Raw genomic sequence first — 27,349 nt, 5'->3', positions numbered from 1 at the left:
ATACACACATACCACCGCGGTCTGCGCAGGGACATGATTCATGTCATGATTCATGTCATACCCAATCGCTTGCACCTGCACAGCTTGCAGCGGTATCAGAGCGCCTGGAACCTCTTAGGAGATCTGCATTGCGTATCTGCCAGTCTAAAGACCGTGAGGCACGGCTCAGCAATTATGACCTATCTCTTTTGTGTTCCAGGTGTCTGCCGCTTGATGGCCATTCAGCCATTTTACAGTATGTGAAATGCGAATCTTCATTTTCGCCCAATAGATACTCTTACCTGTATGGACCAGACACGGGATGGGCCTCATAACCTGCGGCCGCTGAAAACATCTCCGACTTGATTCTGTGTGCATACACACATTGCGCACATTCACAAACTCACATGCACGAACAAACAGAGGTCGCGTGTGACCAACAAAAATGACCTATCCAGTGGGTAGGCTTATTCGTTCGTCGGAATCAGCTCGAGATCATGATGATATATTCTTCGGCAGCCTTGTCAGACTGGTGTCAGCTCGAAAGCGGCAATGAAGATCGTCCCAACGATCTAGTTAAGTGATGCAGAATGCTACTCCGCACCGAAGACCCTTTAACCTTTTCCCTGGTTCAAACGGTACTGGGTAGTCTCGGGTGGGTTTCGTTGGCTGACAAGGTGAGTGGATGCGTCAGTGGGATTCCCATACAAGTACAATCCCAACATCCAACCAACCATCCAGCCCCGAACGAAAATCTTGGGAAAATGTCGCTAGGCACCATCAGCCTTGTGTTATTAGAAATGGAAATATGGGAGACGAGCCCTGTCAAACGGCGCTGCAACCCAAAGCCTCCGAGGACGTGCCGTCGGTCAAACCTCGTGGATATTCCACACCGATTTGGTGAGTGCAGCTTTCGGAGCTGAGAGGCCTCATTGAGCTTATTGCGTTATTAAGATTGCTACTCCGCGATCTCAACTATCATGGCCCCATTATCGATGCCTTAAAGCCCACAGTTTCATCATCATCATCATCATCATCATCACCATCCTCCGGTTCTCCGTCTTGCTCTGTTGCCACACCCTCGGTAAATACTAAGTCTCCCGTTCGACCGAGAGCGCTCCGGCTCGCCTCCTCGAGTAATATGCCAAAAGCTAAGAGCGCTGTCTCGTCCATGCTCTGTTCATCAATAGTTCGGGCATCCGGCTCACCTCGGGTCATAGCAAGTGCCGCGTAGAAGTGGCTAGAATAGCTATGGACCGCTTTGAGCATATCACTATCGGGTAGCGTGCCTCTACCACCGCCTTGTAATTCCTCGTGGGCGTGATAGATGTCCTTTTCGGCATAGCGCACGGGTGCACGAATACGGCGAAATAGGACTTCTTCTGGCGCGAGCGTAGGATCGCGGCGGTGGTCTCGCGAAGTCCGAGAGTGATGAGAGGGTATCTCGGACTCGGATCCATCATCTAAAGGGAGAGTCGTGGTGACTCGACCTAGCAATGCAGCCAGTCAACATCTGCCTAGAATGCCACGAATATGCGGTGATAGGGGAGTTGTAGACGAATAAGATATCCGGGATTACGAACCTGCTACCGCGTCGTAGACATTGGCATTTCTTCTCTTGCGCTTCCACCTATGCTCGTCTAGGATATTAGCTTCGGTTCCGGTCTTTGTAACGTTGTCCACTTCCGGAGGCGCTATGAGGCGTCTCTCTTTGGCTCTTTTAGATGACATCTTCATATATGTCCTGTCGATTATGAAGCTTGACTTCAAGCGCTAGGCGATAGTAAAGTAGCTCTGTGGGTTGTATCCTCATTGGTCTTCATTATCTTAAGTTCAATATCCACTTGTATCAAAACGCTAAGGGTCGTCGGTGATCACAACGAAGTCACAAGGCGAAATGGTGTAATTTCTAGAAGCGAACTTTACTTAAAGTTGTCTTGGGATTGTACATACCCAGGTAGGTACATACCTATGTATAAGGCAGGTACCTAAGGTATATTCTGATTATTGTCTATTGTATTGTACGTGTTTTTTGGTACTACGGAATTTAGGCTTGGCGGGGGGCGCTAAAGTTACGTACCAACAACTACGTAATATTTCCAGTATTTGTCCCCGCCTACAAACTAGAAATGCGGCTCTGAATTTAGTACAACAACACTTATATACAAATCTCCAATTAACACTTGCAATTACTTCCCTGTCCATATTGTACCGCTCTCGTTCCTCGCTCGAGTAAAGTAGACCGTGGTGGTCTTCTATTCTAATGAATGAATCAATCTCTTTTTGAGCGGTCCATCGGTAGCATTGGACCTAATGTATTCGCCAGGGTACAGACGACACAACTCTTGCACTCGTTTCGTCCTGCACCTGAGTTTCGCTTCGATGGCGGCGAGAGAGGTACTGCTGTTAGAGATGATGAGGAGGGATCAATAGCCCCCGATCCCACTTCTACGCTATGGTCACATCAAGCTGGTGTTAACGCGTTAGCGCTCGATCGCTTCGACGGCAGAATGTGAGTACTTCTGCAGCTAAATAATATATGTTTACCTACCTACCTACCTTAGGTACCTATATATATCTATCATTACGTGTAGTTTACTTAAGCTAACAAGTTCAGCCTCGTGTCGGGCGGATTAGATGCCTCCATAAAGCTCTGGGACCTAGAGCAGTGTAGCAATGCCTCAAAGGCCCATACTCATACCCCTATCGCTAAGGTCTCGCGTTCGGACCAAACCCACAAATTTGGCATCACACATCTCTCCTTCTACCCCTTCGATTCGGCTGCTTTTCTTTCAACATCGTACGATCAAACTCTAAAAGTGTGGGCTACAGAAAGAGCTACAGCCTCTGCCTCCTTTAATCTCGGTTTCAAGGCATATACGCATGCCATATCACCAATTGCCTCGCACTTGCTAGTCGCATGTGGAACGCAGCACCCTGCTGTGCGTTTGGTGGATCTACGCTCTGGCTCTAACATTCAAACATTAGTACCTGGCCACTCAGGTGCCATCCTGGCCGCTGCGTGGTCCCCCAGGCACGAGCATGTCCTCGCTACCGGTAGTGTAAACGGAACGGTCAAAGTCTGGGATATTCGTCGGGCTGGTGGGGTTATTGGCATGTTGGATCACGAAGATAGTCTAGGGCTATATTATAACGGCCTTATAGATGCCAGTGGCAAAGTCAGAACTCGAGCCTCTGCGAGAGCGCATACTGCCCCTGTGAATGGTCTAACATGGACGGACGATGGAGCGTACATCGTGTCAGCAGGTCATGACCAACGTATCCGTGTGTGGGATGCCGCTACCGGGAAGAATACACTCGCGAGCTTTGGACCAAGCATCAGGAACAGCCAACTAGCAAGCATTACCATGTTTACATCACCAACGGGCCTAACTCACCCGGGTAAAGAATTGCTCTTCTGGCCTAATGAGACTGAGATCCTCGTCTTGGACTTACATGATGGCCACGTGGTCACGAAACTGAGAGGAACTGGTCCAACCGTGGCGGGTGTTAGATCTGTCAGTGGTGCCCAACGTACCACCAAGAATCGAATTGCTAGCATAGTCTGGAGGGGAGCAGGCGGCGGTGGCAGCTCAAGCGGCGGCGTCATGGGTGGTAGCAATATGGCCGGTGCTATCTTTAGTGCTCACCTCGATGGTCAAATCAGGGCGTGGTTACCCCGCTTAGAAGGCGATGATTATGAGGATGAGGACGAGTCCCTAGACGAGGCCAGTAAGGACAAGGCTAAGAAGCGAAAAGCCCTCGATGATGTCTTCAAGAATTTGATGGGCAAGAAGATCACATTCACCTAAGGCTAGCGATAGAGGAACAGGAAGGATGTGCCGTTCAACCTCGCCGATTTTCGCAATGATAACACCAATCAGAATGCTTTGAAGGAACACGGCGGACCTGCTGGTTCAAGTAAGTTCCTATATGCACTACGACTTGGCTGCTTCGTAGACGAGATGGAACCCAGACCCCTCTAGGGCCTATTGAGGGCCTATTGAGGGCCTAGCGAACCTTAACATCATCTCACCGCTGCTCTAACAGATCTACAACGTCTTGGTCCCTCCTGCTGCCACCAGCTCCCTCACAAATGCTCCACCCATATATAGCGGGACTCGTCGTCCTCAGGTACCTAACCTGAAAGGGAAACTACAAATCCAACCAGGTCGAGGGAAGAGAACTGCGAATCTAAAGATCATGCAGATACGATAATGTCTTACTGAGTAGTAAGACATAGATAGTTTGGATCCTTAGCAAACATAATTAACATGGAGAAGCCACGTTCTTGGCTTCCGGCTGGTTTGAGGCGTGAGATGTTTGGTCTGGGCAAGGACCAACACGTGTCTCTGCGTCGTGGTTAATGAGATACTATTATCATCTTTCACATACGATTTCTAGCCCCTTGGCGAGAATATAGGCTATCCACACATATATGTATGCATGACATCGCTGCGATCCTGACATGTCAGTACTATCGGTCAACTACGCCCCCCTCCCCCCCTTTAGCGGTCTTGAAAGTTGTTTCTTCTAATAATATAGAGGCAGGCAATGGCAGGCATCCTAACTAACCCTCGCATATGCACCTGTCGAACTGCACGAACCTTGATAAATTCTGTCTATTTAGGGTTGATCAACCAATGGTTCGTGTGTTCTGAAAGGCATATGTCACGTCATGTGAGGAGCCAATTCGCAACGACTATTGGAAATGAAATAAGCTGACCTAAGACTATTAGTTGATGCAGTTTTCCGTGGACTACGTATTTCTACCAGTCTACACATACACTCCTAGCCCAATCATATATACGATATCGTACAATATTACTTTACAATTTAAACCCAATTATCAACTCAGGTACCTATGCTGAGTTATTTTCCAAACAGAGAAACATACCTAGTGGTTAGCACTGCGCACTGGATGTACCTGCTAGTCTAATCCTACTGTTAAGTAGAGGTGGAGTTAAGTATGCGATGTGACTGTTATCACATGTTATAGCACATTACTTGTAAGTCGTTTATATCGTTACGAGGCTGGCCAGCCAATAAGAACCCATCGACGTAGATCAACTTGACCGTCTATCTATTTCTATCTAGGTACCTAGTATATTATATGATATCGTGTGAATAGGTTCGTTCTCAACCTGGTTGCCTCGTATAAGCAATTACCTGGTAACGTGGCCTAGCGGAACGACGGGTCTTGTCTAATGCATGTTTCGCAGGACTGGGGTAAAGCCGTTGCGCTTGGCTTTAATAGAGACTGGCGGTTCGGTATTATGTGGTTATGTGGTGGCGTATAGAAACGGGCTTGTGTATACTTATGTAGTACATATGTATATAACTTGTGCTAGATTGTATATGCTGCTATTCTTTATACCAGCTTTGAACTTGGTATGTATGGGTCTCTTTAAAAGACGTGGAGGATGCACTCTTGGCTTTTTGGGTAAAGTAGAATTATAGTAGGATAGCACTTCTCGTTTGGTTTGACTAATAGGGGCTCGTCGGTATCGTATGCATAGAAGAAACGGTAACCTACACGATAGAACTCATCTGCCTATAGGTAAACTACATACATGGCTACCTAGATAAGCATAAATTCTCTCTTACAATATTTCATATCTTGACAGAATGACCGGAATAATGCCTATAAAGAACGGATTTAATTTCTATGATAAACATGTAATTATGAACTCTATCTCGAGAGAAGCGTTTGATTGTACAATGTAGCTTCCTTTAATTATACGCTTCTATATTCAATATTAAGACGCCTCTAGCTTACACTTTTACCCGAAATCAGCTTGTGACTTCCTGGAAAATAGGCCGTCTTATACTACATATTTGTTTCTTCTAATGGTGCGTCAAAAGCTTACATCTTAACCTTTATATCATTCTTCTATGTCCATCTTCATTAAGCATAATGGATTCAAGAATTCAGGCAATATTATTCGACATGGTTGATCGCGGAGATCCCGCGGGGATCGGTGCCGTCTTAAAAGAAGGGGATGATTTGAATTTTACCAATGCATCCGGGTCGACTCTTCTTCATATCGCTACCAGACAGAAAAACCGCGACCTGGTAAAGCTGCTACTTGAATCCGGGGCCAACCCAAATACCAAGGATGCTTCCGGGTCGACGGTTTTAGATGCTGCGGCGATGAAAGGCCAATCCGGGATTGTAGGGCTGCTTCTCGACTACTACGCCGATCCAAATATCACGGATCAGGTTGGTCGGACACCGCTGCATTCTGCAATCAATAGCGGAGATGAATCAACAGCCAAGATTCTGCTCGAAGCTGGAGCTAACATAGAAAGCATGGATAATAGCGGCTGGACACCACTGCACGTTGCAGTTTACCTAGGAAGAGAAGAGGCCGCGAAACTTCTAATCAAACATGGAGGTAACATGGAAAGCAGAGATGTCGATGGCTAGACGCCACTGCACATGGCAGCTGGCCTCGGACATGAGACAATGGTGAAGATTCTGGTCGAGGCTGGAGCTGATGTAGAAGCCAAAGACGATGATGGGTTTGCACCGGCCGAACTTGTACCTCACCGGAATCGTATAGTTATACAACAGCTTCTACGCAAACCGCAATATCATCCGTCTGGTAACATCACCATGTTCCCAGATATCGCGAACGGACAGCACAGAGATAAAGGACATGCAACCCCGGGAGGAAGCATGGATGCTGAACAAGAGGTACGCCGATACAAAACGGAGCAGCTGGTTTGCTACCTACCTACCTATGTATATGACCTGAACCGTCCGACTAACTTCCCTACCTATGTTTTAGACTGCCCTGAAGCCACTATTCCCAATCCGCATCAACGGGAACCTTCTCGACCCTTCGGTGAAGCCAAAGGAGGACGCATCCGAGACCAATTACGTACTAATCCAAACCGACGACAAAAAGCTCGGGACGTCAAAGAGACAGGACCTAGCCGATGCCAATCTCGTGCCCCTCAAGTACGTCTCGATGAACACACGTCTTTTCAGCTATCCAGACGTTAGCCTGGCCAAGATTCGCCAACTGGCTCCGGTCCTCTATGCAGATATATACCGCAAGGAGCTCAAAGTCTCGCCTGTACTTGAAGGGTTGGAAGATGAAGTCGAAGTGGATGTCATATTCCATAACGATGTGAACTTGAGCTCCGAAGACCTCCAGACTCGGGTTGCAAAGGAATCAGGTCTTGGCTTGCAGGACATCAAGTTCAGCGGGAAAAAAGCACGAATTACTGTACAGGGTACTCGTATTGGCCGAATTGCGGAAATTGACGAAGTATTCTGTATAGAAGCAGCAAGTATGACAGAACACTGAGTTGGGTTGTCAAAACATTCATTTTACACACCAAGAAACAAACCCCTTATGTATTTATAACGGATACTTAGACTAGGTAGGGTACCTAGCTTCCTTTATATCCCTTCAAGTTCATATGCTTGAAGAATACTAGAACAAGATCATAAATACCTATGAAAGCGTGATCCTCATACATGTTTTCATACATGTTTTCATACATATCGTGACAATACAATTGAGAAGTAGCGTTTCATCATAACAAGAACCCGCGTAGGTTCTTATCCCGACATATGAAATGAAACGAAAACATGGTCTCATTAGCGTTACAAGAATTCCAAAATTCGTTAAATCATATCGGTTTTTTTTTTGTTTTTTTCAATCTCACCAAGCTTCTCCTTAGGACTTTTGTATTAGTCCTACCCCTAAGAAAAGAGCTTCTTGAAAGCGGCGCGGATCCCTCCAGACTTTTTCTTAGCCTCGGCAGCTTCGGTGGCCTCTCGAGCTTTCTGCCGCTCCTTTTGCCTCAACTGTCTATGCTCGTCCTTGGTCGGCGAGGGAGGAGTGGCTTTGGAACTGGTGGACTCGAGTGAGCCGCTAATCTTTGCTTCGGACCTGCGTCTTTTAGGCGAGTCGTTCTGGTCGTGGTCATGGTCATGGTCGTGGTCATGGTCATGGTCGTGGTCGTGGTCGTGAGACCTATGGCTCCTGGGCCGGGGGATTTCCCCGGATTCTCGGTGAGACCTGCTAGATTTGCCGGTGTTGGTACGTCTAAGGAGTCCTGATGATTTCGATGGCTCTTTGAACACTGGAGGAGGAACGTTGCTACTGTTACTTCTGGTGCGAGGAACGTGGTTTGGTGCTAAAGAGCTTTCGCCGTGCCTCATGTCGAAGAACCTCTTGTTTGAGGACGAAGCACTTTCCTTCGCGGGGTGTCTCTCGGAGTGAGATCGCTCGGAATACCTTTCGGGCTGGGGTCTTTCGGAATATCTTTCCGAGAAGGACCTTTCAGAATACTTTTCAGGCTGAGACCTTTCCGGGTACTTTTCGGGCTGGGATCTTTCGGAACGCCTCTCAGTCTGCGACTTTTCTGAGTGCGATAGACTGTGCCGTCTTGAGCTACGGTAGGAAGAGTGCCGATCGCTTGGCGGCGCCTCCAAGTCCTTGCCTTTCTCCTCCCGTGTCCTATCGTACGCTTCACGAGCAGCACGTCGCTCTTCCTTACGCTTCTCATGGGCAGCTTGCTCTTCGGGGGTGCGATGCCTGCGGTTTGAGGAATCGGTAGTGCGCGAACTCTCAACAGAAAAGCCACTGTCTCTCTTAGGTGTCTGAGGGATCGAGCGATCGGAAGAAGACTTTATCGAGTGGTTATTTTCAATACGAGTGTTGCGAGGGTGAAGGTGTTCACCGCTGCCCTTGATATCTTTCGATCGGGAGGAATGATGATGGTGATGGCGTCGGTGCCTATGATGTCGCTCATCTGCCGATTTCTTTTCTTCATCGTCTGTAGACAGGTCAGCAACGGGCAATGAATAATCATTTTGGCCAACGCTCTGATTCCCTGTTACAACACCCGGCAAAAAGAAACCATCAATTTCCTGGGCACCTTTCTGGTTCGGCTCTAGTGTTTCAACTGCATTGTTCTCGACTTGGGGACTACCTAAAAGAGAACTAGATGATGGGCTAAGCTCTTGAGCTGCAGCATATAATATAACGGCGGCTGCTACCGCTTCCTCAGCTTGCTTAAGTGTTTGCCTGCGTCGCTTTCTAACGCTCTTCGCGCGCCCTAAGGCTTTGGCTTTGGAGTCTGTGGGATCTGGTAGAATGACTCCTGGAGTTTTTGAGCGAGGTTCTAGGTCGGCCAAGTTGATGAAACTCCAACTTGGTTGAGAGCCAAAGTCAAGGTCGTCTTCAGTCTGAGTACTTGAATGCACTAGAGGTGGCCTAAGTGTTCGCTTGCTGCTCTTTTGTGGAATTGGTCCCTTTTCGATTACTGTAAATGATTCAGAGAGAGATATAGTCGATGCTACTATTTCTGGCGACTCGGGTGTAACAGCACGAGCTAACTCTTGTTGGACCCCAGCGGTTTGGTGGCTGGGGTCATTCCGAACGCTTTTGGTTTCACGGTCCAGTTCGTCTCTGGTAGGTATGCGTTTGTCGAAAGGATCGACTGGCTCAGACGGTCTTTGGGGCGAACTGCACCCCTCGTTGCCTTCGCTGGGGAGAGAGCTGATAGACTTCTCTAACGAACTGAGATCGCGGGATACGGCTACTGGTTCAGGTTCTGCTGGCTTTTCTATAAGGGCCTCTGCAAAGTTGAGTGGTAGACTAGACGCTGCTTGCTCATCGTTGCTCTCTGACGGGGGTCTGCGAGCAAGTGCTCCACCAGCGACTGCAAATGCGGTTGGCCTGAAAATTCCTAATTTGACCATGCTTGAGTGATCCCTTGCGGCCTCTAAGTTATTTGCTAGCATTTTCACCTTCGTAGAAGCTAGTGGAACACCGGAAGCTTTTGTTATATCTAATACCTCGGGCGCATCGGACGGAACGAACTCGGATTTTTGCTGGGGTGATGACTCTTTGCTTCTAGAATCTTGGCCTGCTTCTAATGGCTTAGAGGCGACCACACCACTGATTTTAGGCTGCGATTCTTTCGAGAAGGCTAATATATCGTGATCCCCATCCTTATTTGGTTCTTGGGGTGTGAGTCCTGGGCTGCTCCCAAGGTCCACACTGGAAATATCGACAAAGCTCGAATCCTGAAGTTCTTCAATTGGCTCATTATGGATAGATGTTTCAGGAATTGCTTCTTGTAGTTCCTCACTAGTCCGCTCCTTATTATCACTGGGTGGAGGTTCATCTTCGTTTGTAGTATCTGCAGTGATTTCGGGAAGATCTTTTGAGCCACTCTTAGTATTAAGTTTAAGTGCTTCTGGTATTTCCGAACTAATACCTTCATCTTCTTGTACTTGCGGAGAAGCTGTGTCGTCCGCTAGGGAAGGGATGCATGCATCTTCTGTGAGTCGTGTTCTTGGGAACGCCTCCATTTCCTCATTAGGACTGTCCTGAAGTGCAAGTGATTGCTTCTGAGTCTCCGGTGCATCCTGGACTTCCAGGGGAGAAACAAAAATAGGCTCGATATCTTTGCTCTGCTCGCCTAGCATCTCAGGGTGATTCTGGGTCAATGATCTAATGAGGCTTTCAATATCCTCCTGAGGCTCCGGAGATAGCTCGTCCGTATATAAACTTTTACCGAGCTGGATTGAATCGGGCCCATCTGCCATATCTTGACTGCCCTTCCTTGAAACCTCCACCTCCTCAACTGAAAACAAATGCTCTGGAACTGACTCGGGGGTATCATCAAAATCATTCGCTCTAACGCCAGGGGTATCTCCTACTAAACTTGAAAACAACTGATCCTCACCTTTCGAGGCCTTCCGGACTGGTCCACCGTCAGTCGGGATGGGCCCAACGGTATCCTTGCTCTCGTCATCGCTTCGTATTTTCTCAGCTTTGATATCCTCGACTACTCTGGCATTTTCTTTGGGCGCTCCTATAGGCCCTGGCTTATTATTAATGACAGGCTCCACTAGAACAGCTTTGTCGCCTAGAGCTCTAGTCACCCCTTCATTTTTCTGGGCTTGATCTGGCACAGTAGTGTCACTGAAAGACTCTTCCGGTATGGGCTTGTCCCAAAGACCTGTAGCATCTTCCTGGGCTCGGGATTGATCTGGTGTAGTGGTTTCACTGTGTGATTGCCTGGATAAATTTTCGGCTTTTTCAGGTTTAGCTATATTTGGGCTCTCGGCTTCCTGTTGAACTGCTTCGGTGCTCTGATCTGTCTTGTCGTGGGATGGAGGCGCCGAGTCTTCAACTGCGGCGGGCGAGTCATTTCCTGTTACTTCGAGGCTGGGTACATCCTCAAGATTAAGCGTCTCGTCCGTGCCACGAGTAGGGTCCTTGTCGATTGTGACCTCCTTAATATCCGCAATCACATCCGCCTTAGCTGGCTCATTGCTTTCTGTAGGTTGGACCAGTTCTGGTTCTGCTTGAGCTCCGTTGACAGCTTTATCATCGTTATTCTCCGGAAGCTGTGGGGAAGTGACAGGAGCTGATGGCTCCTTAGGCGTAATTCCCCGCTGTTCAGGATCGTCGACGCCTTTATCCGATGCGTAACCCTCAGAATCCTTGGTACGAAGTTGCTTGCTACTATTATCGATGGGAGGCTTTGAATCAGTAGTAATAGGTTGCGTATTATCGCCTGAAGATGTGTTCGGTAGACTTTCTGCCTTATCATCCGATCTTATAGAAATTTGATCTGCGGGATTAGGTTCTTGTGAAGGAATTGGATCCTGGGTGGAGGGATCTGATGGATTGGAACCAGGCTCTCCGCTTTGGCTGTCTTGTATATGGACTACCTCTGGTTCCTCCGAGACGACCTTCTCCTCGGGACTGGTGGCCTCTGTATCTTTGTTCTCTTGTGACTGACTCGGAACAATAGGCTCACTCGATAGCTTGGTTTCTCGTGGGGAAACTTGTTCGTCGGTGGCGGGATCTGGTAGGGGGGTATTTGACTCCTCATTCTGGTTGTCTTGTATGTGTATTACCTCTGGTTCCTCCGGAATGGATTTATCTTTAGGATCTGTATCCTCGCTCAATTCGTTCTCCTGGGAATTATCTAGCACGATAGCGGTACTCAGTAACTCTCCTTTTGTTCCTTCGTCAGAGGACTGTTCAGTGTTAGCCTCTGCAACAGGCTCGGAGACTGGCTTATCAGGGGTTTGGCCTTCAGTGGGTTCAGAAACTATAGGCTCCTCATCCAACTCATTTGAGGTGTCACTAGGCTTCGTAGTCTCTACTTTGTGATTTTGAGGTTCCTGTAAGTCAGACTTGGGAGGCTGATCAGGCGACTGTTCCGTAGGCGAGTCAACTGCTACCGGAATAGCATCACTAGAATTACTTTCCAAAGTGTTGGGAGCAGCGGGTGTGCTATTCTCTATAACCTCTTTGTCCTCGATAGAGGCCTGACTCTCGATAGGGGGTTGACCCCCAGCAGGGACCTGGTCCTCTGGAGGCGTATCTTCCGTATGTTTATCTTCTACCGGTTGGTCTTCGGTAGGCGTTTTGTCAACAGGAACTTGGCACTCGGCAGGGGTTTGCCCTTGAATTGACTCAGAAGCCTCAGACTCCTTATCAACCTTATCTGCTACCTCAATAGCGGGCCCTTCTAGAACAGCTTGGCTGTTGTTATTTGCGGTTTCTTTTGCCTCGTTTCCCTGGGGTTGACTTGACACAGGAAGTTCGGTCAGGAATTCTTCCTTTGGCTGGTCCTCTGTGATGGCTTGCTCTTTGGATATTGGGTCAATAGAGACATGGTCTTGAGAATTCTGGCTTCCGACGGAGACTTGATCATCAGCAGGGGTAACGGATGTTTGTTCGACGACAATTTGCTCATCGGAAACTATCTGACCCTCCGCCTTTTCTTTTTCGGGGATGGCTGGCTTTTCCTGAATAACCTCACTCGGTGTTGGTTCTGGTTCCGGCTCTTCGACAGTGGCCGGTTCATGAACAGGGGGAGTTTGTGAAGACCCAGAACTTGCATCGTCGTGGGAATCCAGATTTTGCTTAGTTTCAGTTTCTTGAACCAAGGTTGACTCCGAAAGTGTTACACCTCGCGATTCGCCGTCTTCATGAGTAGACGATTGCAGGGGGCCGGTTAGAGACTCCGTTGGTAAAGGCGAGGACGCGGGCTCCTGTTCCTGTACTTCGTCAATATCCTCTTCTCCTTTATCCTCAGTCTCAGACCCCTGTGAATTCACGGTAAGTGGTTGAGATATCAATTCCTTTGGCTCAGCTAATATTGAAGCACCTGGCTCAGTCTGATTTAGGTTGGTTTGATCTTGTGAAATGACCGACGGTATCTTAACGGGCTCTGTAGTTTCACGGGGAATCTCGTGGGCCTTTTCCTGCTTCTCTGTGCTCTTCTCCCCTGTATCTCCAAGGTTTTCGTTTTCGTCGGGGTTTTCGGCCTCTTCTAGAATTGGGCCTGATTTTGAATCTAACTGCCCTTCTTGTCCAAGGCTAGAAGGAAGCGTAGATTGAAAGTCAGCGTGGTTTTCTGTCTCGGAATCGACCGATACTGGCTCTGCTGGTTGGTCTGGAGAATGCATTTCCATAGATGTTGCCTCCTCCTCACCGTTGGTTTCGCCGAGGTTTGTAGCCTCTTGAGGTGTTTTTTCGCCGTCCGACTCATTTCTAGGGAGTGAAGTTTGATCTAGTTGCTTCTCAGCGTCTTGCGAACTGGCTGGCACTCCTACAGGATCTTCTGGAAGGAAGTTGGCTGGGGATTCAGTCTCAAGATCTGGCTGACTACCAAATTCCTGTTTGTTTTCTACCTGCTGAGACAACTCTGGTTCTGTTGGAGCAATTGGGCACGATTCGGTCTCGACTAAAGGGGTAATTTCATTGGGATCAGAGTCGGATTGGCTGGGAGAAATGTCATTCAAAGCTGCCACCTCGGATTTAGGAGCTGCCTGGTCATCAAGAGTAACCTCGTCTACTGGGGTTGACTGAGTCACCCCATTGTCGGGATCATGCTCAATTGATGCTTCCGCTTCGACAACCTCCTTCCCGACATCGGGGGGAGCCTCTGTTAAATCATCTTTTGGGACTGGGTCCTCAGACTCGACGATTACTTCTGGGCTGGATGCGCTGGGATCAATAGGCTTCTCTTTTTCTTTTTCTTTTACACCGGCGGTTTGTGAATTGCTGTCGACCTGGGATTCTGATAATTCAGTATTGGCATCCGCAGTTTGGTCATTAAAACCCTCTGGGGTGGGTTCTTGGGGCGTTTTGTCTTCGTCTTTGGGAGCTTCCACGCCATCTTGCGAGTCGATCTGCTGTTCGACGAGAATGCTAGTATGCTGATCGGGTTCTTGTTTCTTGACCTCTTGTTCATGTTCATTGTCTACCTGAGCTGATGTAGTGTCTTCTGGGAGAGATGGTTCCACAGGCTTCACAATGTCTGCTTCGGCGGTTGAACTGCTAGAATCACGAGGCAGCGCATTATTAGATGTGTCGTCATCCCCATTTCCTAGAAGCTCCTGAGATTGATCAGAAGGTGACGAACCCCCATCCTCCCCTTGATGATCCTGGTTGGCGGTTTCATTCGGGGTTGTAATATGAGGTTCTTCCTTAGGGTCTAGTTGTGAGGAGTCATTTGGTTTCTCATCGCCTGGTTGTTCCCGCTGTTCCGGGCTGTCCACAACCTCATCCATTTCACCGTCTATTTTATCGACGATAACAAATTCATCCTCAGATAATGAACCGGTGGCATCGGTTGTATTCTTATCATTCGAATCTGTTAGAAGCGGGTCTAATGAATTATTCTCGTTTGTGATAGTCGGCTCCGAAGGAGTTATTTCCCGAGCGGGCTCTTGGACGGGCTCACTAGTGGATTCCGGGGTTAATTCGGAAATCGACTGCTCATTGCTGTCATTATCAGCATTGGACTGGGTATTTGGCTGATCCGGTAGTTGTTTATCACTACTATTAATAGGTGAATTTGCCTCTGGGACAGTGGATTGCTCAACATCTTCGGTGGATATTTCTGGTAAGTTTTCTACCTCATCTTGGGATACTACCGGAATTTCACCTTGGGTATCAGGTTCCTGTGGTGGGTTCTGATCATCATTGACTGACTCCTGGGGAGCGGGCTCTTGAGCAGCAGCTTTTTGAGGGCCATTTTCTTGGGAAACAGGCTCTTTGACAACGGGTTCTTGGGGGTCTGAGCCTTCAGGAACGAGATCTTCAGAAGCAAGACTTTCAGTAGGTCGTTCGGGGACGGCTTCTTGGGAAATAGGTTCTTGGGAAATAGGTTCCTGTGAAATAGGCTCTTGGGAAATAGGCTCCTGCGAAATAGGTTCCTGCGAAATAGGTTCTTGGGAAATAGGTTCTTGGGAAATAGGTTCTTGGGAAGCAGACTGTTCAGAACCGAGTTCCCGAGAGTCTGAGTCTTGCGTGGGTTCTTTAACAACTTCTTCGGAGGCCAGGTCTTCGGAGATAGTTTCTTTAGGGGCTGCTTCATGAGATACAGACTCTTCGGGAGTAAGTTCCTGCGGGGAAAGCTCTCTGGAGACTGTTTCTTGTGAGATGTTTTCCTGAGGAATGTCATGGGAGATACTTTCTTCAGGGGCGGCTTCCTGAGGGACTGGATCTTCAGAAATATGGGTAGTAGGTTCTTGAGGGGCTGGGTCTTCGAGAACGAGCTCTTTGGGGGCGGTTTCTTGGGAAGTGGACTCTTGGGCGTTAGGCTCTTCACTAACAAGATCTTTCGTGGCAGTTTCCTGAGAAATGGGGTCTTGAGAGTCGGAATTTGAAGAAACGACCCTTTTAGAAGTAAGTCCCTGAGGGGCCGGTTCTTCCGTAATAGGCTCTGCAGGGATTGGAGCCTCGGGGACAGAGCTTTCAGGAACAGATTCCTGAGAAGCAGATTCATCTTGTGCAGGGGCAGCCTCAGCGGCGGGGATATCAGCAGGCGGCTCGGATGCGGACAGGGGCTCTGTAGCCATTTGTTCAGGGATTATAGACTGCCCCTTAGCTTCAGAGTCAAGAGTAATTTCAGGTTCTTGAGGTTCGACTGACTCCACGGTAGCGGATTCAGCGTTACCAACGTCGCTCATCTCCCCTGTTGGTTCCGGAGCCGCCTTATCGGGTGTCTTTATATCCTTAGATCCTTCTGTAGGCTCTGGACCAGTTTCAGGGAGTTTCTCTGCGTTGCCATTTGACTGGACAACCGGAACCTCTGGAACATTGGCAGCGACTGGGTCCGGGATATTTATAACCTGTCCGGATTGCTTCGTCTCCTCCTGACCTTCTACGGCGGCGAGATCGCCGGGGTGCTCTTCGGTTGGGCTATCTGCCTCAGCGGCACTTTCGCTCTCTGGCAGTAGTGCCGTAGGCATATCTCCCGAGTCCGTATCGACGGTTTCCTTTGGGGTTGTGGCGTCCCCGGGATTAATCGTAGCTTGGTTCTCGTCATCCTTGCCTTCTAGAAGTTCAGTCGCTTCGCTGTTATTGATCTGTTCCTGTGGCTCGGCCATCGGCTCAGTAGTAGCTGGCGCCGTCTCCTCAATTTTGGAGGCATTTGGGTCCTCTGGGGTGACCTCGGACGGCTCTGGATCACTGGCAGCCTCCTGTTTGATAGCCTCGCCATTAAGCTCATCTTTGTTGTTAGTTGACGGTGCTTCCTCTTCAGTCGTAGTATTCTCATCGTTTGATTCTGTTTTAGGATCTTGAGGACCCTCGGGCTTTTCGAGGGTTTCTCCTGTGCTATTGGTAGGATCCCCGTCTGATAGTGTCTCATTGACGCCCTCAAGCGTTTCGGCTTTTTGTGTATCGGCCAGTTGTCCCGTTTTGTCACTTTCCTGAACCGGTTTCGTATCCGCACTTAGTTCTCCCAGGGGCTCGTTTATCTCGACGGTAGCAGCCTTATCTGACTCGCTATTAGGTGCGCTTTCATGGGCAGCATCTTGAGGATCATTACTTTCTTCTTTTGAATTCTCCTCGGAAACATCTTTCGACTTTTCAGGCTCAGCATTATCAGGCTCAACTACTGGCTCATCCGCGGCTTCTCCGGTTTGAGGCTCCGATACAGCTCGTACGTCTGCAGTTGGTGTGGTCTCTTGGTCGTCGTCTTCACCGAGAGGCTCCCTGTTGGTTTCACTGACAACGCCTGCACTCTGCTCGCTTGTATCAGGCTTAGATTCCTCGGTACTAAGGGCTGGTGCGTCAGGCTCCTGTATATCCACAGGTGAATCGTTCTCGGTAGTACTGATCGGATGTGTATCAACAGCTATATCTGATTTCTCTAATTGAGGAGACTCGGAAACCTCAGCCTCGAGGACCTAGAACATGTCAGTGACTCTGAGCGGGACCATCAAAAACCTAGCCTTATACCACCTAGGCTAGTGTTTATATGTGACAGTTTAAAATATCAGATATGTAGACTCACAGTTTCCGAAGCTGACTCCCTTGCCTCTTGCTCATTAGACTGACCACCTGAAGGTATGCTTTCTGATTCGGCCGACGATATGACCTCGACCTTCCCTGCCTGCTTATTCGTCACTTCTGTTCCTTCATTCTCATTAGGTTGTTCAGGGGGTTCAGGAGGCTCAGAAGGCTCAGGGGGTTTAGATGAATTCGAGCCAGTCGACTGTAGCGACGGGACCGTATCCTCTGAATTATTAGCCTTGTCTGTAGAAGGCTCGGTCGGAGTAGCTTCAGGTACTAGCGGGGGTGTGGGTTCTGATGATTCTGTGTTTGGCGTCATCTTCGCTGCATTTTTCGCCCCCTTTTTAGCCTTGTCCTTTTCCCTTTTCTTAGCTTGTTTCTTTTGCTTTGATGTGAGTGGTTTACTAGGCTGCTTCTCTGGACTAGGTTCTTTTGGCGTAGATGGTTTGACCTTTTCTTTCTTTGTCTTATGTAACGCTATGGGGGGTGAGGATATCGTGGGTGAAGATATCGCGGGCGGGGATCTGTGGGGTGCTGGAGGCTCAAACTGCTCCTCATTTACATCGTATTCCAGCTCATACTCTGCGGAGCGTGTTAGCGCAAATAATTCAATTGGAATAATAACTTATATACCTTGTTCTACGGGCGGCCCTTCTTCTTCTTCCGACTCCTGAGTATTAAGATATGTTATTTGCGAGTAGTTAGCTACCTGAACGTGCTCTGGGTAGCTAGCTACTTGGACATTTGCAAATGGATTGACCCGAGCAGGACTATACGAAATTCCTCCTTGATCCGACATATTCCGTCGGTGCGCGCGAAAAGCACGTCTTGCCCGTGATTTAAAAACTATCTCAGTTGCTCCCTATGCAGAGTGACGAGTACGATGCGGGTATTTGCAGAAACTAGCAAGCTATTGGGCAACTGAGCTGCCAAATACAGCTATTGGGTATCTGGCCCAAACGAATTGCGACGACTAGATGAAAATAGAGCAAACAATATAGGCTCTACCTATGAAAAATAATTACGGCTCTGATGATGGATGGGAGGGGAATGAGTTAACTGGACAGATGATGGGCGTATGGGCGTATGGGGTGTAAAGAATTCTCTCAATGCGAGTTCGGAACGATAAATGACGTTTGGAAGAACGGGACCAGCTATAAAACGTACACATAATTGATGACTACCTAGCCTACATTATCGAGCATTATCGAGCATTATCGAGCATTATCGAGCATTATCGAGAGAGGCACTACTTAGATGAGACATACCCCACGGTTTGAACGGGGGAAAGTGGAGTGAGATCTCACGCTTCTGTGATCCATATCGTGCTCAAGAGCCGCTGATGGACACGACGGCATTGGCGCCACGTCGCGAGGGGGTTGGGCTAGGGTTGAGACAGATCTGGATCTGGAACTAGAGTAGTCAATCGCGAAATTTCCAAGTAAAAGACATAAATGGCAAACGTTATGACTCGACAAGGAAGTTGGTAGCGGTCCTAAAATCGATAGGAACTGCAAACAGACGGAATAAGAATGGGTCAGACCCACGTAGAAAAGGTCCGGGGGATGGGACTGGACGGATGAGGAGCCAGACGGAAGTTTGACAGCATGATGTACAACCACTTGGCCATGCTCGGGAGCGGATATTGAAGATAGCAGGTGATAAGCTTGGACTTCAAGGCTCATTGGGTTTCGACGTGCCCTCCTTCTCCAATACTTGCACTCACTTCGCCTCACGAATGAAACGATACAAGAAGCAAGTGTCTAAATGGTGTCTGAATCGTCTCTAAATCGTCCCTGAAATGGTCGCGGTGGGTGAAGCCGCCTAACCGACAGGACCAATGCAGTGTGCATGATACCGATGCTAGTGTCGTGTGCAACGTGGTCGTCCTCGTTGGCTTTGATTTTGAGTAGATGAATGGATCCGACGGCAGCAAAGCCAATCACTACGCAGGGCGAGCGGGGCGGGAATTGATGAAGCCTTATTGGACCAACAGTTGGATGAGATCTATCTTGTCTCTCGATTGACCGGTTTAATTGAACGATGCCCGCACCCGCCAGTATGGCAAGTGAGGAAATAATGCAGCTTGCAGCTTACAGTGACGATTAGAAATAAAGTTGAAGAGCTTCCACGAGTTGCAAGACGAGTTTGAACAAGATTAATTGACAAATAATGGGGGTCAATTGGGGTTGATACATGATAGGTAGGTCATAGGAAGGTAGCGACTGCCTATCGATAAGGCATCTTATCGCACCCCGGAATCTTCTAATCGATTTTAGTATACGGAATAGGTAGTGGACCTCTGTGCATGTAAGTACATAGGTACCTAGGTACCTAGGTATGTCCCCAAGTACTTCCTCGCATTAATTATGCCAACCAATTTCGAGCCCGACTTAATCTATAATACCTACCTTTAGGTACCAGGGCAAACCTGATTTTTCTAGATCTAATTCATACCCATTGATGATAAAAAGATCCCCATAGGATGCGCACGAAGCATTGGCAAGAAGCTTGTAAGTGAAAACAAACACAAAACGTAACTATACTGTAGTTAGTTATATTATAAACCACAACACGCGAACGAGTAATATCGGTAACTTACAGCAACGATTATGGTTTCCATCAATGTCTAGAACGTCTACGAGCCTCACATGCATGTACTTAGCCCGAGCCCGAGGAGATTTGTACGACGTAATATCGACACGTATCACTGAACCCGAGGGATATTCCATATCTCCCATAGCCTATAGGTGCGCAATGCCCATCGCGTGACAGTTGTAAGATTACGAGAGATTGCAGCCTTGCCACCTCATATGTACAACCTGAAAGCGTTCGAGGTAGGTCTTAGGCCCTGACCACCATCATACTTGATCCCGAGGTACCTAAAAAGCATACCACGGTGCTATGTTTTAATTTCATCTTACTCTAATCGTGGCCCCGTGGTGTACATATTAGCTCCGGATGAGGGTGAACTGGGAGTGGCTTTTTTCATTCCGAGAGAACTCCACGGCGTCGACCCTACTACTCGTGTAGTCCTCGGCGACGATCTTGATAATACTAGTCAGCTGACTGGGTGTGACTTCCGTATGAGATATGGTATAGTCCAGTAGCGGCTTAGGAGCGTCGTTGAAGAGGATGATTAGCTTTTTACCGGTGTCGTTGATATAATCCTCTACCGGGTCTGTTGGTGGATTCGATTTGTAGAGGTTGTGACATGACTTACGGCTAATTAATTTGACACTGGACCTGCCAGCAGAATTGATGTCCCAATTACCAAGAGGCATCCCATATGTCCCTCATCCAGATACAGTGGCTGGTTAGGAATGAGGTTTACCCCAGCTGCGTCCTAGTAAATATCCTACTCGTTGACGAATGCTAGACGCAATAAATCAGCGTAAGTCATTCTCACTAAAGTCTGAAGGAAATCGAAGAATAAACTCACTAAAGTTCATCCATATGTAGAACTTGTTCCATCCCCGGTGGTTGAAAATACTGAAGACTCTCGAGTCCTATTTAGGTTGTATGTTGAGTTGATAGTAGCTTTCCATGGCTTCGCAGTAGGACTTCCACTCATTGATGGTGTCTTTCCGGTTCTTCAGTCGGCTTAAGCTCGACCCTAGTTCGCCCTGATACTTAGAATCCCCGCTTTCCTTGCTTTGGGAATTTACAATCGACGTGTAGAATTCCCACATCACGTTAAAGGTCGGTGTTAGCTTGGCCATCTGAGCTTCCGATTCCGGCACGTATATAATGGTAGCCACATTTCCCATGAACTCAATCACCTTGCCTGTCTTTGTCGTATCACATTTTGCCTCGTCACTCCAAATGCTATAGGACTAGTTTTGAAGGGCTTAGTAGCTAGGACAGTCATTGAACCTGGTATCATAGGTGGAGATATCCATGGGGTCTGAATTGAGAAAGTCGGCAAGAAGTAGCATGAAGATCGTGAAGAGGTGATCTACACACCAGAGGTCCCCTAAGATTCCTTGATTGATCCATCTATGGGTTGGCATTGTCTTGATTGTGTATTCAAGCCCATCCATCAAGGTCAGGTCCTTGATACTTGGTCGATCGAGCCTCTCGAGCTCAGTATCGATGTGTTCTGCAAGGCAGAAAGACGTTAGTATAGTGATGATCTTGCCATACCGCGCTTTGGAATTTCCTAACGCCATCAGTCGTAGTATGAAGTCCATGGAGCGGCTTACTCACAGTGAAGATGTATTGCTTATAATTCTGTTTGTCCTTGCGGTTGTCGACTTTCATGGTGCGCTGCGCAATAGAAGTAATAGACAGCCGAGCAATCAAATCACTCGCGTTGCGGCCATCAAGTTCCTGGTTGTACGAGTCCCCCCCAATCCAGGGGGTTGCTATCCGGAGCAAGTCTCGGAAAATCCAAAAATCGCCTGAGCATCGGTATTATAATGGACCTTATTGTGAAGTTAACACTTGGCTGGTAATTAAGGACTGATCTAGGTTAGGATACTTCCGAACAGGGATACCTCTCTCCTATTTCGTGGTATTTCTCAACATTCATAGCTTTTCACAATTCTTTCGTCCTTTCTCGTAATTTTTGAGCCTTGTAGCACCTTGTCATATTCTATCAGCCACTTTCTCTACTTTTAATAGGTACCCAATTCCTCCCTTGATATCATTCCTCTCTCCCTTGCTTCCAATTCCGTACCCTGTACATTTCTGTACATTTCCCATAACATGCTCCCTTTTTATCCATCTTCTTCTGGAGGGGAGCTCGCGAACACAGCGCAAGTATTACAACTAAATTTCTTTTTTGAAGAATGCTGTCACGCAACATGATCCTCAAGTGCTTCTTAAGTCTCCTCGCAGTCAACGATCGAATGTCAGACTAGTTTCCGCTGCACACTATCCCAGCGCTTTGCTAGCAATATCCCGTGCCACGTATATCTGGCCAAACAGATTCGTTACATCAATGAATGCCTTCAGCTTTGTTCTTACAGCCTTATCAAGGCTCGATGAGAGCGCTTCCCAGCAAACTTGCATAAATGCCCTCTCTATATTAGCCACCTGCATTAACAATTCTTTCGCCCTCGCGAGTGAACCCTCTCTTCCGCTGCCTTCAGATGTCAATAAGGAGGACAGGCTCTGCTCATTTTTATCTGTGAATTCTGGAAAGTGAAGGCTATTGAGGTTGCCTTCCGCGTCATCTCGCATCACAGAGCCGTAGTCGTTATACTGGCGGCAAAGGGTGGCAAGATGCAAACATATCTCCCATACAAGGTACCTTTGCCCCATGGAGGTCAGGCAGTGAGAGCCGCTGGTGCTGATGAGGCAGCAAAAAAAGGCAAATGAATATGGACAACTCGTATCGTTGGCACCGGTCGTACGGGCCCAATCATAGTACGGCACTTGATCGTGCCAGCCGACTGATGCCCGACCCCTGGCATACTGGTGCTCTCTTAGTTTTTCGTTATCGGCGTTGTGCGCCATGTGTGCTAGCAGGAACTTCTCGAGCTCTTGCATTACACGCAGTTTGGCAGTCTCCGGGCTTTTCATCAAAGCCGGATGCCGCTTCACGTGTCTAATGTACTTGGATAGTACTTCAGCGACATCCGCGGAGGCCAGGGACCTGGGAGGCGAGCCACAGTCGGATTGCGGAGGGCCAGAAACTGTTGGTTGGAATGTGGTTGGCTGGAGCGACGAGTGGGTGGGAAGTCCTGGCTCGGTGTGTCGAATATCTGTACTAATCATGTCAGGATTTCGAGGAATTTCCTGGAGGCCTTTACTATAGTTCTACGATCCCTGATGATTCGGGTCGACCTGTTCAGCTCAAAATGCGTTCTCGAAGATAAGCTATACAGGATCTTCAGAAATGTATAAAAGATATAGGTTTCACAAGGTCGAGATTGAGTCACTCGAAGATACTAAGGCTGTTCGTGATAATCCCGAATATTGGAAGTTGTGGGTAGAATATCCAGGATTTGTAATTGTGAGGGCGTGGAAGAAGTAAATGTATTTAACTACCTAACACCACCGTTCCTCAAATGGTAACTCTATTCATCACAGAGAACGCTTACTTGGTTCCATACCTAGGTAATAAAGTGAATACCAGGGTAGATATGTTTTCTGTCCCTTAAGTAGGTCGAGTTGGTAAAGCATAGGGAAAGTACCTGGTCCCTAATTCTATGCATAGGTACCTAGGTACCTACCTAGGTACATAACAGCTAAGTTTATGCGAGATACGTACCTACCCTGTCAGTTTATTATGGATGCTGATAAATAAAAAGGCAACTGCTCTTCGCCCCTAAACTCCGATTAGTAACCTTGCTGTGGGTTAGGTCATGTTGAACTTTTGGAACTTCCTTAGGAAGGAAGGAAGCTCCTTAAGAAGGAGAATTTAACTCGTAACTTCTTTTTTTTGTAAGGTTATTTCTCTTGACCGCCTTATTTCTAATAACAACTCGGCAGATCCAAGTTGAAGAACATAATATCATCCATTAATCTAGAATATCCAGGACACAAATCATTATTCATCAGGCAACCGCAATCATACCTACCAGGTTTACATATTCTACCTACATTACAATATCATCTTTTTACTATTTCTGAGAACCTGAAGTATCATACAACGCGCCCTACCCAAGTCTTAGTAGCCTCAGCAGACTTTCACATCCTCAACCCAACTACAATCTAAACAAACCACAATCCAAACAAACATCAACCTAAACAAACTACACTCTATTAAGCGAATCGCACCTTAAATAATCTACTTATGGATTTGGAATAAAACCAACAAGCAACCTCTGAATGGGCGACTTCCATACAATAGCCTCCGAAAAAGACAAACCTCCCAACATCAGACCAGCTAACATACCCAAGAGAAATAAGAGGACCACATAATTCTCGTGGCTACGAAGACCCGATCTAGTCAACTTTTTTACTTCTTTCCGGGGAGTGTTCTGCGGAGTGGTTTTGCTGATTGCTTTGAAATATTTTAACCAGAACTCCGGAAAATTTTCGGGCTTGTTCATGACCAGTCAGACTTCAGCCTTCCCACATCAACCGAGTTGGAAGCATTACGTATATACGGGGATAGCCAAAAATGCGACTTCGGTACGCTCCCTCGAGAAATCGAGTATCTACTCTAACTTGACGGATTATGCTGGTAGAGGGCCGAATTCATAATTGTTTCGCAGTCGGTATTCTGATCTCTTGACGAGCTTTGCTTTTACATGAAAGAGTTGTTGGAAGAATTCACACCCAAGGAGAAATACTTCTTTTGCAGAGGTACTACCCTAAACTAAAATATTCAACACTGCTAAGACTTGTCACAGAGTCTACTGTGGTCTGGATTTAGACTTTGGGCATCTGACGTTTCTTAAAATATCTTGTGACTCTTCTAAAAATAAGCGACGCTTTGGGAGGGAAATAACCACCGCGTTAGGGTTTACTCGTTTAGGGGTTAAGGACCCTAACGCGGAGGAATAAGGCCCAAGGCTTGAAACTCGAAGTTGGTTGGTTCGCTAGGTAGCTACTAAAACCACAAACGAATTCTTCGCGGAAGGTTCTGTTTGACATGTATCATGTTGGCGCCTGCGGGGTTTATTTGAGGAGGATATACCCAGGCCTTTGTTCTGGTAAAATGGAAACATTTCAGAGTCACTAGGATACCGGAAATCTTGTATTTCAGCATGTTCCATAGAACCGTTGGCTTAGGATTCTGGTTTACATCATCGTGAAACAATAATAACCAAATTTTCCTATAGACTTGACTTAGCTAAGTATCTAGGTACGCTTTCTGATTACTCGTGGCGGTATAGTTCCTTGGGGAATTGGCTTAAAATCCTAGAATAATCTGTTATCATGATTCGACTATAGAGAGCACCTAGCCCTAGCCAATCTGCTATAAAATTATGGGATATGAAAACTACAAGCTCCGTGTAAAGAGATTCTTCATTGAATGTAATATTTGTTTTAGGAGCAAAATGACTATTGTTTGATTGGGCTAAGAGCTGTACTTATCCCTTTCAAAGGACTTCTACTCGCTATTTGTCGAGTACTCGGATGGAATAAGGGACTTCGGTGTCTCTTTCCCAATCCTGTCTAATCTCGATGAAGAGATAATAGGTGCTTACAATACGTTAATATTCGTATAAGTCACTAGCCTAGGACATGGAAGTATGTTATCTAGAGGCTTCGAAAAAATAGTCTCGCACGGGTAATATTGATACGAGCAAAGCTTATGTAGATAGACTACATCTCCTATCCACCAACCGAACGTGCTGAAAATATGTAACTGCCAATGAAGCACCGTAGTCTCACAACGCCAACGCCGTAATCAGGAACGGGGGAAAACATGACTCGAAAGAGATTGCTATGCATCTAACAACTTACTTAGACCGGTATAGCCTGATCCAAGTTCTAGCTGCGGCTCAGCTCGGATGTATCAAGACCACACCCTCTTCCTACAATTCATCCATTCTAGACTCCTCTATTACTACTTCTCCTACTAAGACCCAAGGCTGCGGTTGTGGCTAACACGAAGGTAAGCAGACGTCTTGGTTAGTTCGCTCACATGGCCATTTCGGCTTGTAACTTCCGCAGTTCCGCTTCGTCGTCGTCCACTGCAATGGCTTGTGGTTTGGTTTGGACTATTTGAGAGCATTAGTAGATGGCGGATAAAGTCTATTAGGAGAGGTATATGCTTACTCTCTTGGTTCCCGACTGCTGGCATCCTGTGGATAGCATCGGATACTGGTACGGTGCCTGATTCGAGCATCTTCTTGTCGAGCTGTTCTTGCATCATCGCCTCCAGCTCGTCGTTCAAGTCTTCCTCATCCACCGTCTCGCCGATGTGCGCACTCGTGATAGCAGCGACGATTTCTTCGCTGAGCGCGTTCTGTTCTCGGAGTTTGTCCCTAATACAACATCCTGGTAAGCTGCTATATACATCGAAAAGAATCGAAATTCTAGCTGGAGAACGTACATAGTCTCGTCGACCTTTTCCGGTGTGAGTTTCCCGTGAATATCGCTCATCGCTTCGCCTGCTCTCTGCATTGCGGCAAGAGTCTCGCGGTTAATATTAGCCGACTCGATAGCGTTGATTTGTTGTTCCAACGTCCCAATTTGCGATATTGTCTGCTCAAGGCTGTGCTCGTGCCCCTTCTTCCTCCGCAATGCGGCCTTCGCGGCTAACCGCTTGCGTGTCAGCTCGGGTCGGTGGGGTTCCGTCGGTGAACAATAACTTACCGGTCTTATTCGTGTTGACATTCTTTCGGGCGAGGGCGTCCTGCTCTTCCATCTGTGCCATTAAATGTTTCTCGCGCTTCTGCAGCATCTCGAGCTGCGACCGTAGGCCGAGAATCGCATTTTTCGGGCTGTCCTTTTTCTTCTGAGCGGCGCTGCCACCGAACCAGGCCCAGACGCCAGACATGGTGAACGACGCGTACTTATCGAAGCCGAGGTTGATTGAGCGTTGGGAATCGGCAGGTATGGTTTAGATAGGGGTCTCGATGTGATAGCCGGTGAGATATCGATCGCGGGGTAGAATCACAGTAGAATCGTAGTTAAGGAGATGACGTCGCTTTTTCCTATTATGCCTTAGAAGGCAGATCCGTCGACTATGTTGTCTGAATAGCGGGAGTTTAGGCGGTATCAGAAAGCGAAAGAAAGCTGTAACTGTCACGAGATTGTTGAGGTCTAGGCAGGTAGATGGATATGATGCAAGTGGTAAGTGGTAAAGTGGTTCACGCTTTAGGTAAGTCGATCAGGTAGCAGAATGGACAGAACGGATTGGATGACGCCGCAGCCGACAAGGGCGACAGGGGGGTAACAACTTACATGCCTAGGTTAGGTACCTACCTATGTACATACCGACGCCTGACCTTTTTTAGTGGCCGGTATTTAGCCGGATCAGTCAGTCAACGCCCCAGGTGACCAGTAAGGTTTAAAGATGCATTAGTGAGCCACTATGTACACAGTAGCAATCGACTAATAAAGTCAAAGGCCGAGTCTATTTGTTACCTTGGTACAATAATTGGAAAGCATTGATTCTTTATAGAAACCCCCTTTCTTATCTTATACATAGTACT

At 47.5% G+C, this 27,349-nt stretch overlaps 8 protein-coding genes across 8 annotated transcripts; 3 read left to right on the top strand and 5 right to left on the bottom strand.

The window, feature by feature from the left end:
• Positions 1-929: 929 nt before the first annotated feature.
• Positions 930-1,849, bottom strand: F4813DRAFT_55839 (uncharacterized protein). Its single transcript, XM_049248642.1, has 2 exons — positions 1,563-1,849; positions 930-1,469 (listed from the first exon to the last, which is right to left on the bottom strand). The coding sequence occupies exons 1-2, from the start codon at positions 1,714-1,716 to the stop codon at positions 958-960; spliced, it is 666 nt and encodes a 221-aa protein (XP_049100129.1). The 5' UTR covers positions 1,717-1,849; the 3' UTR covers positions 930-957.
• On the top strand, positions 1,748-4,136 carry F4813DRAFT_55875 (WD40 repeat-like protein). The gene is made up of 2 exons (XM_049248643.1): positions 1,748-2,491; positions 2,597-4,136. Exons 1-2 carry the CDS (start codon positions 2,247-2,249, stop codon positions 3,789-3,791), a joined length of 1,440 nt encoding a protein of 479 aa, XP_049100128.1. The 5' UTR covers positions 1,748-2,246; the 3' UTR covers positions 3,792-4,136.
• A 1,988-nt stretch (positions 4,137-6,124) lies between these two features.
• On the top strand, positions 6,125-6,689 carry F4813DRAFT_357587 (ankyrin repeat-containing domain protein). The gene has a single exon (XM_049243137.1). The coding sequence runs from the start codon at positions 6,134-6,136 to the stop codon at positions 6,407-6,409; it is 276 nt and encodes a 91-aa protein (XP_049100127.1). The 5' UTR covers positions 6,125-6,133; the 3' UTR covers positions 6,410-6,689.
• Positions 6,449-7,298, top strand: F4813DRAFT_395888 (uncharacterized protein; the record flags this gene model as incomplete). Its single annotated transcript, XM_049247758.1, has 2 exons — positions 6,449-6,679; positions 6,774-7,298. 2 exons carry the CDS (start codon positions 6,449-6,451, stop codon positions 7,296-7,298), a joined length of 756 nt encoding a protein of 251 aa, XP_049100126.1.
• Positions 7,299-20,131: 12,833 nt separating this feature from the next.
• On the bottom strand, positions 20,132-20,694 carry F4813DRAFT_55776 (uncharacterized protein). Its single transcript, XM_049248640.1, has one exon. It carries the CDS (start codon positions 20,567-20,569, stop codon positions 20,237-20,239), a length of 333 nt encoding a protein of 110 aa, XP_049100125.1. The 5' UTR covers positions 20,570-20,694; the 3' UTR covers positions 20,132-20,236.
• Positions 20,695-20,794: 100 nt separating this feature from the next.
• F4813DRAFT_388939 (uncharacterized protein) lies at positions 20,795-21,548 on the bottom strand (the record flags this gene model as incomplete). Its single annotated transcript, XM_049246758.1, has 3 exons — positions 20,795-21,113; positions 21,162-21,387; positions 21,491-21,548. The coding sequence occupies 3 exons, from the start codon at positions 21,546-21,548 to the stop codon at positions 20,795-20,797; spliced, it is 603 nt and encodes a 200-aa protein (XP_049100124.1).
• Positions 21,549-21,938: 390 nt separating this feature from the next.
• F4813DRAFT_357571 (uncharacterized protein) lies at positions 21,939-23,372 on the bottom strand. Its single transcript, XM_049243136.1, has one exon. The coding sequence runs from the start codon at positions 23,007-23,009 to the stop codon at positions 22,164-22,166; it is 846 nt and encodes a 281-aa protein (XP_049100123.1). The 5' UTR covers positions 23,010-23,372; the 3' UTR covers positions 21,939-22,163.
• A 2,072-nt stretch (positions 23,373-25,444) lies between these two features.
• On the bottom strand, positions 25,445-27,079 carry F4813DRAFT_357566 (Snf7-domain-containing protein). Its single transcript, XM_049243135.1, has 4 exons — positions 26,508-27,079; positions 26,245-26,449; positions 25,968-26,176; positions 25,445-25,909 (listed from the first exon to the last, which is right to left on the bottom strand). Exons 1-4 carry the CDS (start codon positions 26,689-26,691, stop codon positions 25,830-25,832), a joined length of 678 nt encoding a protein of 225 aa, XP_049100122.1. The 5' UTR covers positions 26,692-27,079; the 3' UTR covers positions 25,445-25,829.
• Positions 27,080-27,349: the final 270 nt, after the last annotated feature.

This window comes from Daldinia decipiens, assembly GCF_022478715.1.
Source record: "Daldinia decipiens strain CBS 113046 unplaced genomic scaffold F4813scaffold_14, whole genome shotgun sequence".
NCBI lineage: Eukaryota > Fungi > Ascomycota > Sordariomycetes > Xylariales > Hypoxylaceae > Daldinia > Daldinia decipiens.
This window is presented reverse-complemented; position numbering and strand designations above follow the sequence as displayed.

Excerpts from the sequence above, each read along its gene's own strand:
- F4813DRAFT_357566 (XM_049243135.1), bottom strand. The coding sequence starts at position 26,691 with ATGTCTGGCGTCTGGGCCTGGTTCGGTGGCAGCGCCGCTCAGAAGAAA. Across the intron at positions 26,450-26,507 it reads TGTCAACACGAATAAGACCG|CCGCGAAGGCCGCATTGCGG; the intron begins GTAAGTTATTGT and ends GCAAGCGGTTAG. Across the intron at positions 26,177-26,244 it reads GAAAAGGTCGACGAGACTAT|GGACAAACTCCGAGAACAGA; the intron begins GTACGTTCTCCA and ends ATGTTGTATTAG.
- F4813DRAFT_357571 (XM_049243136.1), bottom strand. The coding sequence starts at position 23,009 with ATGATTAGTACAGATATTCGACACACCGAGCCAGGACTTCCCACCCAC.
- F4813DRAFT_55839 (XM_049248642.1), bottom strand. The coding sequence starts at position 1,716 with ATGAAGATGTCATCTAAAAGAGCCAAAGAGAGACGCCTCATAGCGCCT. Across the intron at positions 1,470-1,562 it reads TGTCTACGACGCGGTAGCAG|GTCGAGTCACCACGACTCTC; the intron begins GTTCGTAATCCC and ends CTGCATTGCTAG.
- F4813DRAFT_55875 (XM_049248643.1), top strand. The coding sequence starts at position 2,247 with ATGAATCAATCTCTTTTTGAGCGGTCCATCGGTAGCATTGGACCTAAT. Across the intron at positions 2,492-2,596 it reads GATCGCTTCGACGGCAGAAT|CCTCGTGTCGGGCGGATTAG; the intron begins GTGAGTACTTCT and ends TAACAAGTTCAG.
- F4813DRAFT_357587 (XM_049243137.1), top strand. The coding sequence starts at position 6,134 with ATGAAAGGCCAATCCGGGATTGTAGGGCTGCTTCTCGACTACTACGCC.
- F4813DRAFT_55776 (XM_049248640.1), bottom strand. The coding sequence starts at position 20,569 with ATGCCTCTTGGTAATTGGGACATCAATTCTGCTGGCAGGTCCAGTGTC.